Source organism: Corvus kubaryi, unplaced genomic scaffold (assembly GCF_017639235.1).
Source record: "Corvus kubaryi isolate FWS band 111438036 unplaced genomic scaffold, C.kubaryi_AGA036_p1.0 37334, whole genome shotgun sequence".
In the NCBI taxonomy this organism is placed as follows: domain Eukaryota; kingdom Metazoa; phylum Chordata; class Aves; order Passeriformes; family Corvidae; genus Corvus; species Corvus kubaryi.
This window is the reverse complement of record NW_024581108.1, coordinates 22174374-22189904: the sequence shown is the minus strand read 5'-3', so window position 1 is coordinate 22189904 and position 15531 is coordinate 22174374. Positions and strand designations below refer to the sequence as shown.

The window sequence follows — 15531 nt, the reverse complement described above, 5'->3', positions numbered from 1 at the left end:
TAATGAACTCTCGTTAGTACAAAGGAAGTAAAACCATGTGTATAATATTGGCAGATCTGTTCTCTTTCAAGCCTTAAGCAGGGCCAGGCTGAGACACAGCTCCTACCCTCTACCTTGATTTGCTCCAGCTGCTTCAAACTTCCTAGAATTAGGTTGAACCATCCCTTTAGCACCCATATTTCTTCCAAAAAGGATCCAGGTCAGTCATCCTTGCAGTGCCCAGCTGCCAGAAACAGCATTGTGGGCTGCAAGCAGAGACACCTGTAGGTACTGCTCAGCTGGGGATGAAGCTCCTCCTTGCAGGGAATGAAGGCATCCTTCTAAAAAAGAGTCATGTTTAGAGGACACTGATTTGCAGCTGAATTTGGATTCTTTGGAAGCTTCACCAAAAGGCAGGAGACAGAGGTGATTACTTGGGTTAGTCCCAGTCACTGCTTTAGGGGCTTGTCTCTGGCTTGCAGTGTTCGGCAGAGGATTGGTAGTGATTTCTTTCTGGTTGCTCTTCAAGTGAACAGCTCTGAAACACCGGACTGCTCTGCAGGTGGCTCAGCAAATGTGTTAAAATTTGTAAAAATTTTGGCACTTGGCTAATGTTGGGGTTTTAGTTTAGTCTGTTTTTTTTTTTTTCCTGTTAAAGGAATTTTCTCCCATATGCATGTTGCTAGGGGACAAATAGCTGTACTTAAGAAAGACAAAAGGGGAGTGGGGCGGACCTGGCTACTCTTTTGTCTACACCTGGGTGTGGGGTCAGTTCGCTCTGAGCGTCCAGAGAGAGAAGCTGCAGAGAAAGGAGCTGCTGCTTCTTTCTTTTTGGCCGTTCTTTCTTCCTGCTGGAAACAACGCCGGGACCCCAAAAGCCGCTTTCCCTGCCCTGCTGGAGACCGGGCTGTGGCTGCCCTGCCCCGCTGCTGCTTTGAGCTTCCGCTACGCTGTAGCCCTGCTCGCCCTGCCTGCCTGGGCCTCCGTGGGCTTTTCCCATCTGGATACATCTCGTCTGCCACCCGGGATTTGCGTCCGTCCCTGCCGCTTCAGCCGCTGTTCCTGAGAGTCCGGGATCGGCTGCCCAGGGGTTTGTGAAGCCTTTGTTCCATCCCTTCCCGGGATCCCAGAGCACCAGTGCCGCGTGTTTCCCAAGCTCGCTCCGGAGCGCCCCCTGCAGCCGCGGGGGAACCATCGCACCTGCCCTGCTCACCGGGAGCCGCCAGCGCCCCTGCCGGCTACGAGCGGAACTGCACCCGAGGGGAAATAGCCTGACAGCCGAGAAGGCTGGCACTGGGTTTGTGACTGCTGTTACTGCCATAGTTGTTGTTGTTTTGTTTGACTGGTTATATACATATATAGAGAGAGTAAAGAACTGTTATTCCTATTTCCCACATCTTTGCCTAAAGGCCCTTGATTTCAGAATATAATAAGTTGGAGGGAAAAGGGGTTATATCTGCCACTTCAAGGGGGGCCTCTGCCTTCCTTAGCAGACACCTGTCTTTCAAAACCGAGACAGCTAAGCACTCAGCTTTGGTGTTTTTTTCCTGCTTCTCTTCTCATACTAACAGGCTTTTTGGATTCAAACATGGTCACTTGGGTCCTTGTGCCCTTACAGTTCAACCCAGCTTCCCAGTGTCTTGAAAAGGTTCCCAGCTTTTCCTGATTGAGTATTTTCCTTTCCTTTTACTTGGCCCAGAGTTAGCTGGTGGGGTTTGTCGGTTTGTTTTTATTGTATTTCATTACTTTCCCAGCAATTCACTCTCATTTTCCTGAGCTCCAGCCCAAACACTTTGGCTCCTTGATACCTGATCAGTGCAGTTCCAGGAGCAGAGGAGTTCTCCTGATGTGCTGATCCTCTGTGGCTCTACGCACAAGAGAGATGTGCAAACCCCAATTTCTTACCTCTGGAATTCGCTCTGGCACAGGGGTGTTTTACTCCTTATCAGCAGTTTGCCCAAGGGTGACTGCCAGCGGTAGTCTTTTCATTCCTGCCTCCTGCTGCCACTTTGACAATAGGAACGGCAGCAGGAGGCAAAAATGAAAGGACCAGATTGAAAGAAGCACTTTGCCATTGTTGTAATTTTGAAATTGATGGCGTTTTTTAGCCCCAACTCTCAGGAAAAAAGCTGCTTTCCTCTTTGCCTCCTATTGTTTTTCCAACAGGGAAAGACGTGCTCTGATGTTGCAGAGGCAGTGGGAGGCCAAAATGAAAATAATTTTCTTCCTGAAACATTGGATAACAAAGTGTGAACAATTTCAGCAGGGACGGAGTGGTTTGTTGTTTTGTTGACTGCCATGTGGTGGATACTGGTATTTCCATTTGACTATGGAAAATAAATAGCACCTGCTTTTCTTATGGAGTTAATGTGATATTAGGATAATTTCTAAGCACCTGTTTACTGTGGGGTTTTTTTAGCGTGATGCTTTCATTCTTTTCCTTTTTCTGCATGAGAATAGATGTTGTAAGGTGGGTGTACAGATCCCTTCTGAGGCCACGTGGTGCCTTTAATACCATGCCCTTGGAGCCGGTTTTTTAAGGCAGAAACTTACAGGTCTGCACATTCCAGAGGTGTGTTTGACACCAATATTATCAGAACTAATAATCCAGGTGTAATTGTCAGGGCCACTAATTCCGTAGGAGGGAAGATGAGGATTGTTCTGCAGTTGCACTGTCGTTTTCTGTGGAGTCTTTGTTCAGAGGGATCTGAAGTGGTTCTGGGGTTTAAGTGAAGTGGGAGGAGGGGCTGGGGAGCTTTAATTCTTCAAGAGTTCACCTTGTCTCCCAGAAGACTGAGTCCTGTGATTTAGGTGAGACTTTATTTGCACTGGGGCACGACATCAGTGAAGGAACACAAGCACAGCCCCAGACCGTGCAGTTTGCAGATGTTCCCAGCCTGGTGGATCCACATTCTGCAGAGCACTGACATCAGCCTTCAGCAGAACGAAGTTCTGCACTGACAAAGGGGATGGCTGGAAGGGGAAGGGTGGCCCTGGCACAGGGCCGTGACTCCATCCACTGTGGTGCACAGCCCCGTTCCTGTGCCTGCACACAGCACTGGTGCAGGGGGAACCACAGAGGTGACAGGAGAGGGTGAAGTGTAAATCATTGAATGGCTTTGTCCTCCTGCTTCAGCTGTTACAGTCTATTGCTCTTGTCTTTGAGGATTTTAGTGTCTGTAATTAGTTATCTTGAATGGAGAGATTTTTTTTCTCTTACTGAACATGTGAGAAATTTGGGAATGTTAATCAGCAGAGCATAACCTTTTCTTAACTTGCTCTTTTCATAGTCCCAGGGAATTAACATTTTGTCTTAGGGCAGCACAGGAATCTGGTATTTATATGAAGGGAACTGATTCTCCACCCTTTCTCTTTCTTTATACATAACAAAAACTAAACTCTTTGATAGGCTCATCAACAGAATACATTTTGTAGGCTTTGAAGTGTAAATTGTGAATTTGTGTGTCTCGACATGACTTTGGAGTGCCGCGTGTAAACAGGTGCATGTCTGTGTCTGTGTCCTGGATTAGTGAAAGTCTAGTTAAAATTGTTCCTGAAAACTGCATGCTTAAAGCCAGATCTAGGGAGACACATAAAAGCAGCTTGATTATTTTTTTTCATGAGTTCTGAGCTCTTACAGTTCTTGTAGGGTTAAAGAGGAGTCAGGGAAATCCAGCAACTCTGCAGGTCTTGTTGCATGTTCACATACCAAAATAATTAATTCGATGCTTGTCTGTAAATGATCAGTATTCCTTGTGTTAGCTAATTCTTCTGCTTTAAGGTGTTTCTCAGTGCTGTGGTGGAGGTTGGAAGGAAAGGCAATTTATCTGACTTTCCTCTGCCCCAACAAGTTCAGGTTTGATTGGGAAATGACACATTTTGGGGTTATTTAACAGCCCCTTTGGACTGGACTCTCCTTGCTGCTTTGGAAGTCCTTTAAGAGATTTTTGGCAGCAGATGGTGTCAGCTGAGTGCCCCACTGGGACTCTTTTGCTCGGGCATGTGAGTACAGCTGTAATAGGTCCTTTGGTTTTCAGAGTGGTTGGGCTTTTACGATGCCCCATCCAAATGCAGTGCACATATTAATGCAAATTAAGGCTCAGTGTAACATCAGTTACCTTTTCTTAGCTGCTTTTAGCTCAGAAACAACTGATTTCGTGCTGACACCCAGGCAAGTGGGTAAGGAATGAAATGGCTGATGACCTTGTTTTCCCAAGGGCTTTATGTACTTGACATTTTGATGTCTGTTTGACTTAAACATTTACCCAAGCTTTGAAACATTAGGTGGACAAAGATTGCTAAACCGTCTTCTGTCTCTTAAGAGGAGAGTCCACAAATACGTGTCTTCACCCTTCCCCTCTGGTTGCCCAGAAAACATAATTTTAACTCTCTAACAGCAGAAAATGGACTGCCAAGTTTCCCTTGTTTCACTTCTGGTCATTCCCTGGGGCTTGCTGAACAAGGTTAGTACCCCGATATGAAGTTTTATTGCAGGGTCTCATTTCACTTTAAATCAATGTAGAATTGGGAATTTCAGCTGCTTCTGCACACAGCCTGTAAAAGGCTCCTTTACAAAATGACTTTCAAAGATTTATGAAGACTTGCATGGTAGAGAGGCTGAAAGGAAGTTTAATTACATTCAGCTTTTGGTCATTTCTATGTCTGAAGATGTGCCCATATACTGTCATCTCAAAAACCATCTAAGAAAATAAAATTGATCAGGGAGCCTTCTGGCTAAAAGGAAAATGAGTGCTTTGTCATCTGCCCGTGGAGCCTGGGTGCTCAATCACTGCCTTCTCCCGGGTGCTCGCCCCAAACTCTCCATCACTGAGATTTGTCCCAAGTTTTAATCAAACATTATTTTATACTGAGGCCTCCTCTGTAAATAGCAGAACCCTTCTTTTGACGTATTCACACGGACTTCACTGTAGTATAAAGAAATAATTCAATCCTGTCCATGCAACCATTTTGCTTTGGAGATGGTAAAAAGTGCATCCTGTTCATCTTGTATTAAGTGTTAAGGTAAAAACTTGGCAAGTGCAGTTGCTGTCACCTGATGGACAACATCTCTGCTTATAAAACTGATCAAGGACAGAAAATAATATGGGAACATCTTTTTTCCTTGCAGAGGAGACGTGGTTCTAGGAGTGGGGCTGTGTAGGTGCCTTGGAGTACAGTAATTCTCAAGCTAATAATGCCAGAAGCCATAAAATCTCTCAGTTGGAGGTTTTGTGAACAGCAGCGCTGAACAACTGGGGAGTACTGCTGAGATGATAGTCTGAATGATGATTGAGTTTTCCTGGAGAGCCTTTATCTGTGCTTAAAATTGGAGGTAATGTTTTTAAATTAAACCATAATAGAAGTTCATTGAGCCTTCGGAGTGGTTTCTGTGTCCCCTCTTTACGTGGTTTATCATTTTCTGTGGAAGTATTCTTAGTCTTTGCATTCAGGACAAATTGCTTTGCTGTCTAAACGGGGCATTAAAAGCACTCCAGAGCAACAGCTTGCAGACTTTTCAGGAGATTTCCTGTCAACTGATGAAAGGAGAAGTTTGCACTCAAGTTGTGCCCTGTACTGTGACCAAGCTTTTGTACAGGGACTTATATAGAAAATTGATGCTTATTCCCCTTGAAATTTTAGCATGCGTTTTAGGGTTGTACCCCCATAAACAGGTTGTATTTCACTGTCAGTAGTTTTTTTCAGTTGCTAGGGATTAGCCTTTATCACTGAAATGAAGTGTGAAATCCAAAGTATGTCTTCATTTGAAAGACAGCACTGCTTGATGTCGTGAGCAAATCGTGCTGTGACTGCGCTCTGGTCACTTGAGATGAAGTATTGATCTTGAAATTAATCCCTCAAGTATCTGTCCTGTTTAAAAATAAAGAAAATGTTAAAAATGGCTAATTGCAAGAAACTAATTTGAGAAGTATTGTTAGAGGAAGAGAATGCTAGTGCTGGCACCAGAAGTTAAATTTCGGGCACACAGACTGCTAGGTATAATGTGGTTTCTTTTCTAAAATGTTATGTTATAAAAGGAAAAAGATTTTATTTTTCTGTGGCAGATCTGTGGGTGCCACACAGGAGGGTTGGGCAGTTGTACTCCCAAAGATGGTGACAAATACAGGACCTAGCAACTCTGTGTTTCCTAGTTCTAGCAGAAAATTTCAAAAGTTAGATTAACAGATGCCAGGGGAATCTGAGAACTTGGGGGTGCTTCTCAGTTTTAAAACCCCAAAAAAGCATTCTGCACTGAACTTTTTTATTTTTGTGAAGGAAGAAATGCTTTGTCAGGGTGCTGTGGTTGTGGTATCCCTTTGTGTGATGGATCATTTTGAGCCCTCTGTGTTGGTCCTGAGGTTCTGTGAAGCTACTGAGGAAAATGTGCCATCAAGGAGAGTAATCAGAGTTATCTTCATGATTCCTTTTAGTTCCTGCTGTACTGAAATGTGCATTTAATTGCATGTGAGTATTTTCTCTTTTACACCTGCTTATGTACTTAGGGTTTTTTTTTTTCCTAGGGAAATCTGTAGTTGATTAAAATTGCTGTGAGTTTTCTTGGGATAATTGACATGAAATGAACCTGTGCATCGTGTGTGTGTATATGTGCAAATAAATAAGATTATTCATGGGTGTATATGTGTGTTTAGGTGCATATATATGCACAGCTAATGGGAAATACCTTTCACTTAGCAATTAATTTAGGAGTCTTCAGTCTGTGTGGCATCTTAGAGGTCATTCTGCACCGCAGTGTTTTGTATTTTCCACTGCGTTGATGCTGTAAAAAACCCATAAAAATGCTAATTGCCCCAGGAAGATGTAGGCTGTTTATAAGTGTGTATGGGATTGTTTTTCAGCCCTGTGATACAGAAGGAGGTGTTACTTCAGGTTTATAATTTGAATGTGTACATAATTTGAATGGATGCAACTTTGACAGTTTATTAGTTAGAAAAGGAGGGGGGAAAAAGACAGCGCTGTGTCATTTTTCAGCGGATTGATTGCCAGGAGCATGTTATTGACTTTGGTGATAATATCATTATATATTTTACAGTCATAAAATCAAGAAATTCAGATTATGCCCTGAGGGCTTCCCACATTTAAATAAAGGATATAGCCATTTCCAGGGTTATTGGTTTAGATTAGCGGGTGCTACGAGGAATGCTGAGTGTGTTGTGAGGAGGACAGAAAGAGCAACAGTGTTCTCACTGCAGCGGGGCTTTGCTTTATTTTCTTTTTCTGTTCATGAAGTACACTCACTTACAGATCCCCTGGGAGGATGAACAGCATTTGCTCTAAACTTTAGCATATTAATACAGCGTTAGCTTGGTGTTCTGTGGGGCTGAGAGCCAGAATCAAGTGTAATCCTTGGCTCGTACCAAGAGCGAGGATAAGGCTTCTTGAAACACTTACTAAAATACCCAGTGCCTGGGAAGCAAACCTTGGGTGAGCTTCAGGCTGTAGAATTCAGAGCAGTGTGAGGAGCCAGACAGACACAAACACAGCTCTCCCTCTTGGTGGCAAAGGCAGGTGATGGGGCTGCCTTGGGCGCAGCTTCCCAAGGAGCCCCAGTGGCTGCTGCTGCTGGGCATGGCTCTGGGAGCACCTCTGGAATTCAGCTCGGGCTGCTCCATCCTGGATCTTCTACAATAGATTATCTCCCTCTTGGGCTGTTTGCCAGTCACCTCTTGGGACTGACTGGGCTTGAGGCTGAGCTGAGTACTTGGGGATTTGGGTTTGGGGCTGTCTCTAGCTTGCTTGAGGGAATCTTGGTTTAATTAAGGTATAGTGCCTTGAATAAAAATGACTGACTGCATTACAACCCTTGTTTATGACTTCTGCAGTGAGATGGTGTCATAGGTTAGCAAGCATAGTCCCGGAAGGGATGTCCTTGCTAAGGGGTGCTTACAGTTTCCTCTGGGAACTGATAGAACCTATCAGCTGGCCAGTTTGAATATGGACAATTCTCTAAGCCACTTAAAGTTGTGATCACCTCTGTGATCCACATTTAAGAATAGGCAAACTCCCCCTCCAAGCTCTCTCTCGTTTCCGGCGCTGGGACAGGTGGCTGCAGGCCCCGTGTGGGGGCCAGCGGGCCCGGCCAGGCCCTGCTTGGGCCAGGCCGGGCCGGGCCACGGCCATCCTGGAGCCATGGACCTGTTCCAGCCATGGAACCCCCCCACTGCCTTGCCGTGGGCAGCCGGAGCGGCTTGGCTCTCCCCCCTCTCCACTGCGATAAGAAACATTCAACATTCCAGCTGCAAAGCTGCAAGGCCGAGGTGAGATTAACCCTTTTATTGCTGTGAAGAGCTGAAAACCTGAGGGAAGAGAGAGAGGAGATGCTTAAAGCTGAAATTCTGTTGTGAAGCTATGATATATCAGAGTATCCTGTTGTAATTTCATGAAGATATGGGGGGTGGAGTGTTCAACTCGTAAGCAAAAGCACCTGCGCTGAGATAGGCAGATGCTGACGCAGCTGTAATTTCATGAGAAGTCCGGACAGGGAGAGATGAACCAGATGAGGACTTTTGCTCCAAACGGGAAAGGAGAAAACCTCAGTCCGTAGAGATGAACCAGATGAGGACTTTTGCTCCAAATGGGAAAGGAGAAAGCCTCAGTCCCTAGAGATGAACCAGATGAGGACTTTTGCTCCAAACGGGAAAGGAGAAAACCTCAGTCCCTAGAGATGCTCCCAGAGATAGTCCTAACGATGAAGATGATGAAGACCCTTTGCTCCCAGGGAAGGAGAAGGGCCTCTGTTTTTGTTTCTGAACGGCTCAACCTTAAAATTATACCCCAAAAAACTTCAAGAGTGGACCCTCGAAAGCAGTTGTGGGAAAAGCTGCAAGTCGGGGGAAAGGACTCACACGCAGGCAGAGAGACTCCTCTTCCTAAATGGACTGAACAATATTTGGAAGTGGGCGGCTGGCTCGTTGTGATAATGTTTTCATAGCATAAGCAAGAAGAGACTTCTCTTTCTAAATGGACTGAACAAGGTTATTATGGAAGTGGTAAACAGACTGAACATCTTAAGGGTTGTCTTTTCACATTGTCAGTGGGAGAAGGGAGGAAGGTGGGGGGAGGAGGAGAGTTCTGAAGGTGGTATAATTTTTTTTTTTTCCCTCTTTTAGGTCTGTTAATAAACTTCTTTATATTCTTTCAAGTTTGGTGCCTGTTTTGCATTTCTCCTAATTCTTATCTCACAGCAGATAAACAGTAATGAGTATTTTGGACCAAACCACTACAGATGGATAAAGTACTTTAATGCTGATCATGCTGCTAAGCCTCTCTCCACTTCAGATGGGAGCTTGGGAGCACATTGCATCACCCAGCTCTGGGGATTTGTTGTTCTCTTAAAAGACCATGAAAGTCCAAGTGCAATGTCCCAGCTCCGCAGCAAAGGTCGTGTTTTCCTTCTCACAAAGAAGCAGGGGGTCCAGCTGAAACACATAAGGCTCAAGGGTGTGTGGTGACATCTACAGAAGTAGATAAAAATAAAATAATTACTCTCACATTTACATTTTAAGGGCCTCTGAGGATTATAAATCTATACACTGCAAACAAAACATCTCTTTGCCTGAGTCAAGGGTGGCACATTTTCTAATTAAAAGTGACTACCTTTCTAAACTGAATTTGTATGACTTTTTAGTGCATTTTTAGCTTCTGCGTTTTTTCTCATTTTGTGGAATGAGAATCAAATTGATTTTCGTTTTGATAATCTTGTTCCATTTTGGATTGTAAATTGCTTGTGTTCAGTTGTGAACAAATGCTATGGTTGTTTCTTATGAACAATCCTTATGCTTATGAAAAACAGTCTATGAAAGCATTTTAGAGCAAAGCCTTGGAAAGTACCCATTGATCTCAAAAAGTGTTGATACAGACATTTAATTCAGGGTCATTTTAGAATGACGTAAGGGTGCTGGTCCTCTGAAGAACTTGGGTAGATCTCTCCCTGTGCAGGGAACAGTGGACACTTACAGTGGACATCAGCTGCTCACCCAGAGTGATTTGGCATCTGTGCTGTTCTCTAGTCTAGAGACCCTAAAATAAGATTTCAGGAAATGTGTTGTGGACAGAAGAGTGGTTGTCATTAAACACGGGCTTCTAATTTGGCTGCAGACTATGGCCTGATAATGATTTCTGACCTCAAGCCTCAGTGTTCCATAATCCCTTTACAGGTGACTCTCCCCCTTCGAATCATTGAGATGTTACCTAACCCCAAGATGTGCCTTCACAGTATTTGAATAAAACTCAGCTCTGGCAGTAAGTGCAGCCCTGTATCCAGAACAATTTTCCTTCCCAAAGGTTGGGACCCATCCAGTGTGGTGGCAGGGACAGCTGGAGAGCCAGGCTTGATGGCAGAGCTCCACTGATGAAGGCAGAAGCTGCAGAGGAGCAAAGATTGACTCTGCTTGTTACATGGAAGGAAAGATTCACTTCCCTGGGCGTGTTCCTGGCACGGGTACAGCTCTTTGGTTTAGTGCTTTAATGTTATCACTCGCCCTCCTCTGAAGCCTGGGAAGAATTACAGCCTCGCAATTCAGGCACCTCTTATTAATGCAGTTCCAAATACAGAAAGAACCTTGTTCGAGAACTGTCATTAAAATAACCCCACCCTTTTTGTTTCAATGATGAGATGTTTATGACAGTCTGAACTAATCTGCCTTCCAGAGTGCCCAGAGTTCAAGTGAAGTATCACCATCCATAAATCTCACACCTCGTGGGTGCTGTAAAATCAGCTGCCCTGACAGTGTCACATGGTAATTTCCCAAGCAGGTAGGGAGTTTCTCAGTGCTGATTGCAGCACCAAAATTTGGGAATATGGATGGCTATAGATCAGAGGAGACCTGGGTGTGTGCTGAGGAGTGGTGGCTTGCAGATGGCTGATCCACAATGTAGGGCAGTGTGCATGTGCACTCAGTGTGCTCTGCACGGGACATATGCTCTGGGGTTTCACGGATGAATTTGCAGTCTCCAGCAATTTGCAGCTTCCACCGCTGTTTTATATATCTACATCATTTTCAAGTTGATGATTTTTCCCAGTCATTTATCCCAAAAGCACTTCATCCTGTTTAATCTGGGTCATAATTGACATGGGACTTGTGCCTAAGCAGACGCGGCCGTAAGTTGTGTTTGAGTGGGCTGTTAATGGCAGGGATTTCGTTACGTGCAGTAAAATACAGCAGAGGTTGAAATAAGCATAAATGTTAAAATAACAGATGAATGCAAGGTCACAGTCATGACTTGGACCCAGAAAAGACTCTTGAACACTTGACATGCTCCTGCTGTCAGCTCACAGCTGCCTTTGGCTCTGACGAAGGCGTAAAGCTGAAGATTCCGGGTAAGGAAGCTGTTGGAATTGGATCGTATTTATTGCAAATCAACAGGATGTCTTTGCAAGTATAAAAGACATATGGAAAAGTCCACTGTTATTGTTGTACTTTGTTGTGTCTCCAGATGTTTTCCCTCCTGCCCCGCTCCAGAGGCTGAAAGTGGGAAATGGTTTTTCATTGTTCTTAGCTGATGGTGCCAACATCTGCCTTGATGCTTCCCTGGGGAATGATATTAGCACTGCTGAGAGTTTCCGATTCATCACTTGTGTCTCATTTGCCTTTTTTTTTTTTTTTAAATACAAGATAATGTTAAGAGCATGAAGTTTCAGCCCTGCTCAATTCTTTTGAGGGGTGAGAAGAAATCAAGGGAAACCCTTGGGTGGCTGCTGAACTATCACAACAGCACTTATGAGCTGCCTTATTTTTAAAGGGCTACAAATGAGGCATTAAAATTTGCTCTGAGCTGATGTATTTCATTGAAAGAAATAGTATTTGTGAGCTCAAACATACTTGAAGATCTCAGAATGCTTAAAATAGCTCTGGTTTTTAATATACATTTAATCCATCATTAGTTCCCAGTGCTCTGCGCTGAGGGGAAGGGAACCAAATGAATATCTTCATTTGGAGTGCTCTTTGCTGGTCACATATGCTTGTAATGGTATTGTAAAGACTTAGTTCCATAGTTTTGAACCTCACTTCTTGATCAACTTGAGAGGTGTGTAAATTAGCAAAGTTTACCCAGGTGTTGATTGCTGAAAAAGGAGCTTTTAATAGACATGTGAAATAAACAGCATTTTTTCCCCAAAGCTTCTGTACTTCTTCTTATTAATAATCAGCTGTACAGTATCAGATTATATTAATTTTAGTGTATTAATAAAATTTATTAATAATTTTTTAAAAAATTGCTTATATCTGACCTTTTAAATTGGAATGAGCTCTGGAGAAAGTTTGGGCCAGAATTTTCAAATGTAGACTAAGACTAGATTCTGACCTGTGATTCCTTTGTAGCAGGCTGTGGTTCCTGCCTCATTCCCTTTCATGAGCTGGAAGAACCTGTGACTAGAGCCTTTAGGTGGCAATAGTGTAAATTTTAGCAATGTCTGTCCATGTTTAGGCAAGGGGTTTTTTTGAGAAATCTTTTGGGTCCAAGAAACTGAAGATTCTGTAATATCTCACCGTTTTGCCTGCTTCTTTGTGCCTTGGCTGTTGTTTGTTTGGTTGCAGTTATTTACAGCTCACTGCTGGGGTTTTTTTGAGATCCTAGCAAGAAATTCCACAGGCAGCTGCGAAATACATGTTTAATCAATTTTAGGAAGACTGATTCCCTAACTAACATATTTCTTCCAGCTGAGACACGGTAAAAACTGTTCTGCAGATACTCAGGGAAGGGGGGGGAAGTTTCCCTGACAAAAATGTCCTTTTTCTGGGTTGTTATGATGTCATAGTCCTGTGGTTCAGGTAATTTAGGTACATTGGTGTCATGGCTTAACCTCAGCTGACTACAAAGTGCAGGCACTCAGTTCCTTCCCAGCAGGATGAGGGGAAGAGAATTGGAAGGGTAGAAGTGAGAGAACTTGTGGGTTGAGATAAGAATAGTTTATTAGTTGAAATAATAGTAACAGTAGTAGTAGTAGTAATTATAATAATAATAGTAATATTACAATGAAAGGAAAAATAGCAAAAAAAGGAGAGAAAAAATCCCCAAGCTTTTTTATTAAGAAACATCTTTTTGCCTTATTTTAAGCTTCTCAGGGGAAGCCCATGAAAGCAGCCTTTGCTAGTTAAGTTGTTTCTGTGTATGTTTATGTGCAAAAAGAATAGTGCCAGGAGTTTTAAAGCAGCAGTATTCTATAGGCGAATAATACAATTTGGGTTTTCCATCTTTCAAATGTTAGTAGTGTCAATATTGCTTGGATGAGTCATTTTGTAAGGAAATAGTAGCATGTTTCTGTTAGAGTTTTGTCTGCAAAATGTAGAATTCTCCTGTGTATTGGGATTAAAACAACTTGTATAGACCACAAGTTTCCAGATCCACGAGCTGTGAATCGGGTTTATCTGTTAATTCTGTAAACCTAATTTGTGTGCAAATTCCGTGCAGGAGATTTTGTGTGGCAGCAGTTCCACTGCGAACTCCTTTGAGGTAGCGAGGCCAAAAGGTTTCCTTGAACGAGCACTTCCTTCTAATTCCACTGAAATATTTGCACGTGTCGGGGTGGGAGTTAGATCTGCTTTGCCACTTGGTTGTGTTTGTTTGTTTCCCTCTCCTGTAAATGCCTCGTGTCCCTGTTGTCTTTGCAGGTCAGGATCGCAGCGAAGCCACTTTGATAAAGAGGTTCAAAGGCGACGGCGTCCGGTACAAAGCCAAGCTCATCGGGATAGATGAGGTTTCTGCTGCCCGAGGGGACAAGTTATGCCAGGACTCCATGATGAAGCTCAAGGTGCAGTGAAACTTTCAGTATTACAGAGTCAAACGGAGCAGATGTCAGCTTGAACTTGGGCTCATTCTCCTTTCATGACACTGAGCCTTAGTCTGGTTAATTATGTATTGAAATCAGTCAATTTTGCATGAACTCCTGCCTGGTATTGCTTATCCTGGTTTAATTTTAATTTTAATACATTATGTCTGAGTTCTGTAGTTACTCAGTGATTGACACCGCTGCAATTTGTCCACAAATTACCAACAACACACTGCAAATTGAATAATTTTATTATGCAAAAGGGGAAGTAAACGACTACGGAGGAAAATGAGATATCAGAGCATTTTCTATGACATTTCTAATCAACTACAGCACTGCCTCTGGCTGTTACCTCCTGTGAGTGACAGTGGTGGGTGTAGGCAGCCAGATTTAGGGGGGGACTGGTGTCCTCACTGGGAGGAGAATGTCTTTCACCAGCAGTGGCAGGGCTGATGTGTTACAAAATCAGGCAGTGCACTGAGAGGATGGGGCATGAGAATGTAAAGAGGAGTCCCTGGAGTTTTGAGGAAGAAATGAAGCCATGACAAAGGCAGATTCTAAAATACCAGTGGTGTTGAGGGTGTGCTGTCAGGACCTGACAGACATCCCTCTATGGCCCAGTCTCTCTCAGAGCATGAGAGCTGTCTGTAGGAATCATTCTGTCCCTCACCCTGGGGCGTATGGAAGGGCTTGAGTCACTGGGAAGGAAGGAGCGGTTGTGTTTTCCTGGAGTGCAGTGTTGGCTGCTCACTTCCCATCTCCCCTCTGCACTGCAGGGTTACAAACCAGGTCTAGCAGCAAACCCTCTGCTGTTTTTTCCCTTTTATTTCCCTTCCAGCCCTCTCTCCAGCCTTAGAGAGGTGATGGATTTTCCATAGCTGGTTTTTTCAGGAGGAGAAATCACTAAATGGTGTCTGGTGCACTACCAGCCCGCGGGGTTCCAGTCCCAAAGACCTGGGAGGAATGAGTTATTCATTAGGGAAACAGCATGGGGTGACACTCAGCTTATGGTTCAACAACCTAAAAGCAAGATCTGGGAGATGATTTACAAATCAGTTTTACAGCAGGCAAAAATTAATCTGCTCCAAAAGGTGCTCTGTTGGTATTTCACATCTGCCACAATATTCCTATCTGATTTAAACGTGTGCTGGGTATTTCTCATCATGTCATAGTTGCTGGCACTATGGGGACAGTTGTCACTGTTCTGCTGCACAAACCTTTTTGTCTCTCTCCTCCGTGGATTAAATATTTCCACATCTCCCAGGTGCCTAATTCCTGTTTGCAGGTGGCAAGATTGATCTAAATAGTCCTGGGAAATGACTAAAACTGTTAAAGAAGGGGAGTGTTAGAAATTCATGTTTGCCAATAGAGCATAAATTTATGGACTCTGGAAACCCAGTGTCCTACAGTGTGAATTTTAAGGCCACCCATAAAGTTTTGGGGTGGCTTTTGACATCATATCCTTGTAATGGAAGCAGCGAAGGTCTTAAAATCTAAGTTAGCGGTTCTTGAAACGTGTTGGAATACAGAGAACCAGATAAAGCCTAAATACTTCCACTTATTTAGGAGTACAATTGATTATATTTGATCACAGTTCAGTGTTACTGGTCCGGGCAGGCTCCTGAGAAGGTGGAAACAGAAGTTACTGTTCTAATTACGCTGTGGGAGAATAATGCATGAGATGATATCAGCAAGTTGTCTTACAAAGTAAAGGCCTGAGATTATTAAAAAAAAATAACCCTCAATACCAGTTTTTAACAGCCCAGGTG

At 43.6% G+C, this 15531-nt stretch overlaps 1 protein-coding gene across 13 annotated transcripts in view; it reads left to right on the top strand.

Moving 5' to 3' along the window:
- The window catches only part of DAB1 (DAB adaptor protein 1), a 417412-nt gene that overhangs the window by 345760 nt on the left and 56121 nt on the right, over window positions 1-15531 (top strand). For all 13 annotated transcript variants that reach the window (XM_042030795.1, XM_042030797.1, XM_042030804.1 and 10 more), the window contains one exon: window positions 13605-13744. In XM_042030795.1, coding sequence (XP_041886729.1) covers window positions 13605-13744 — 140 coding nt within the window. The remainder of the gene's footprint in view (window positions 1-13604; window positions 13745-15531) is intronic.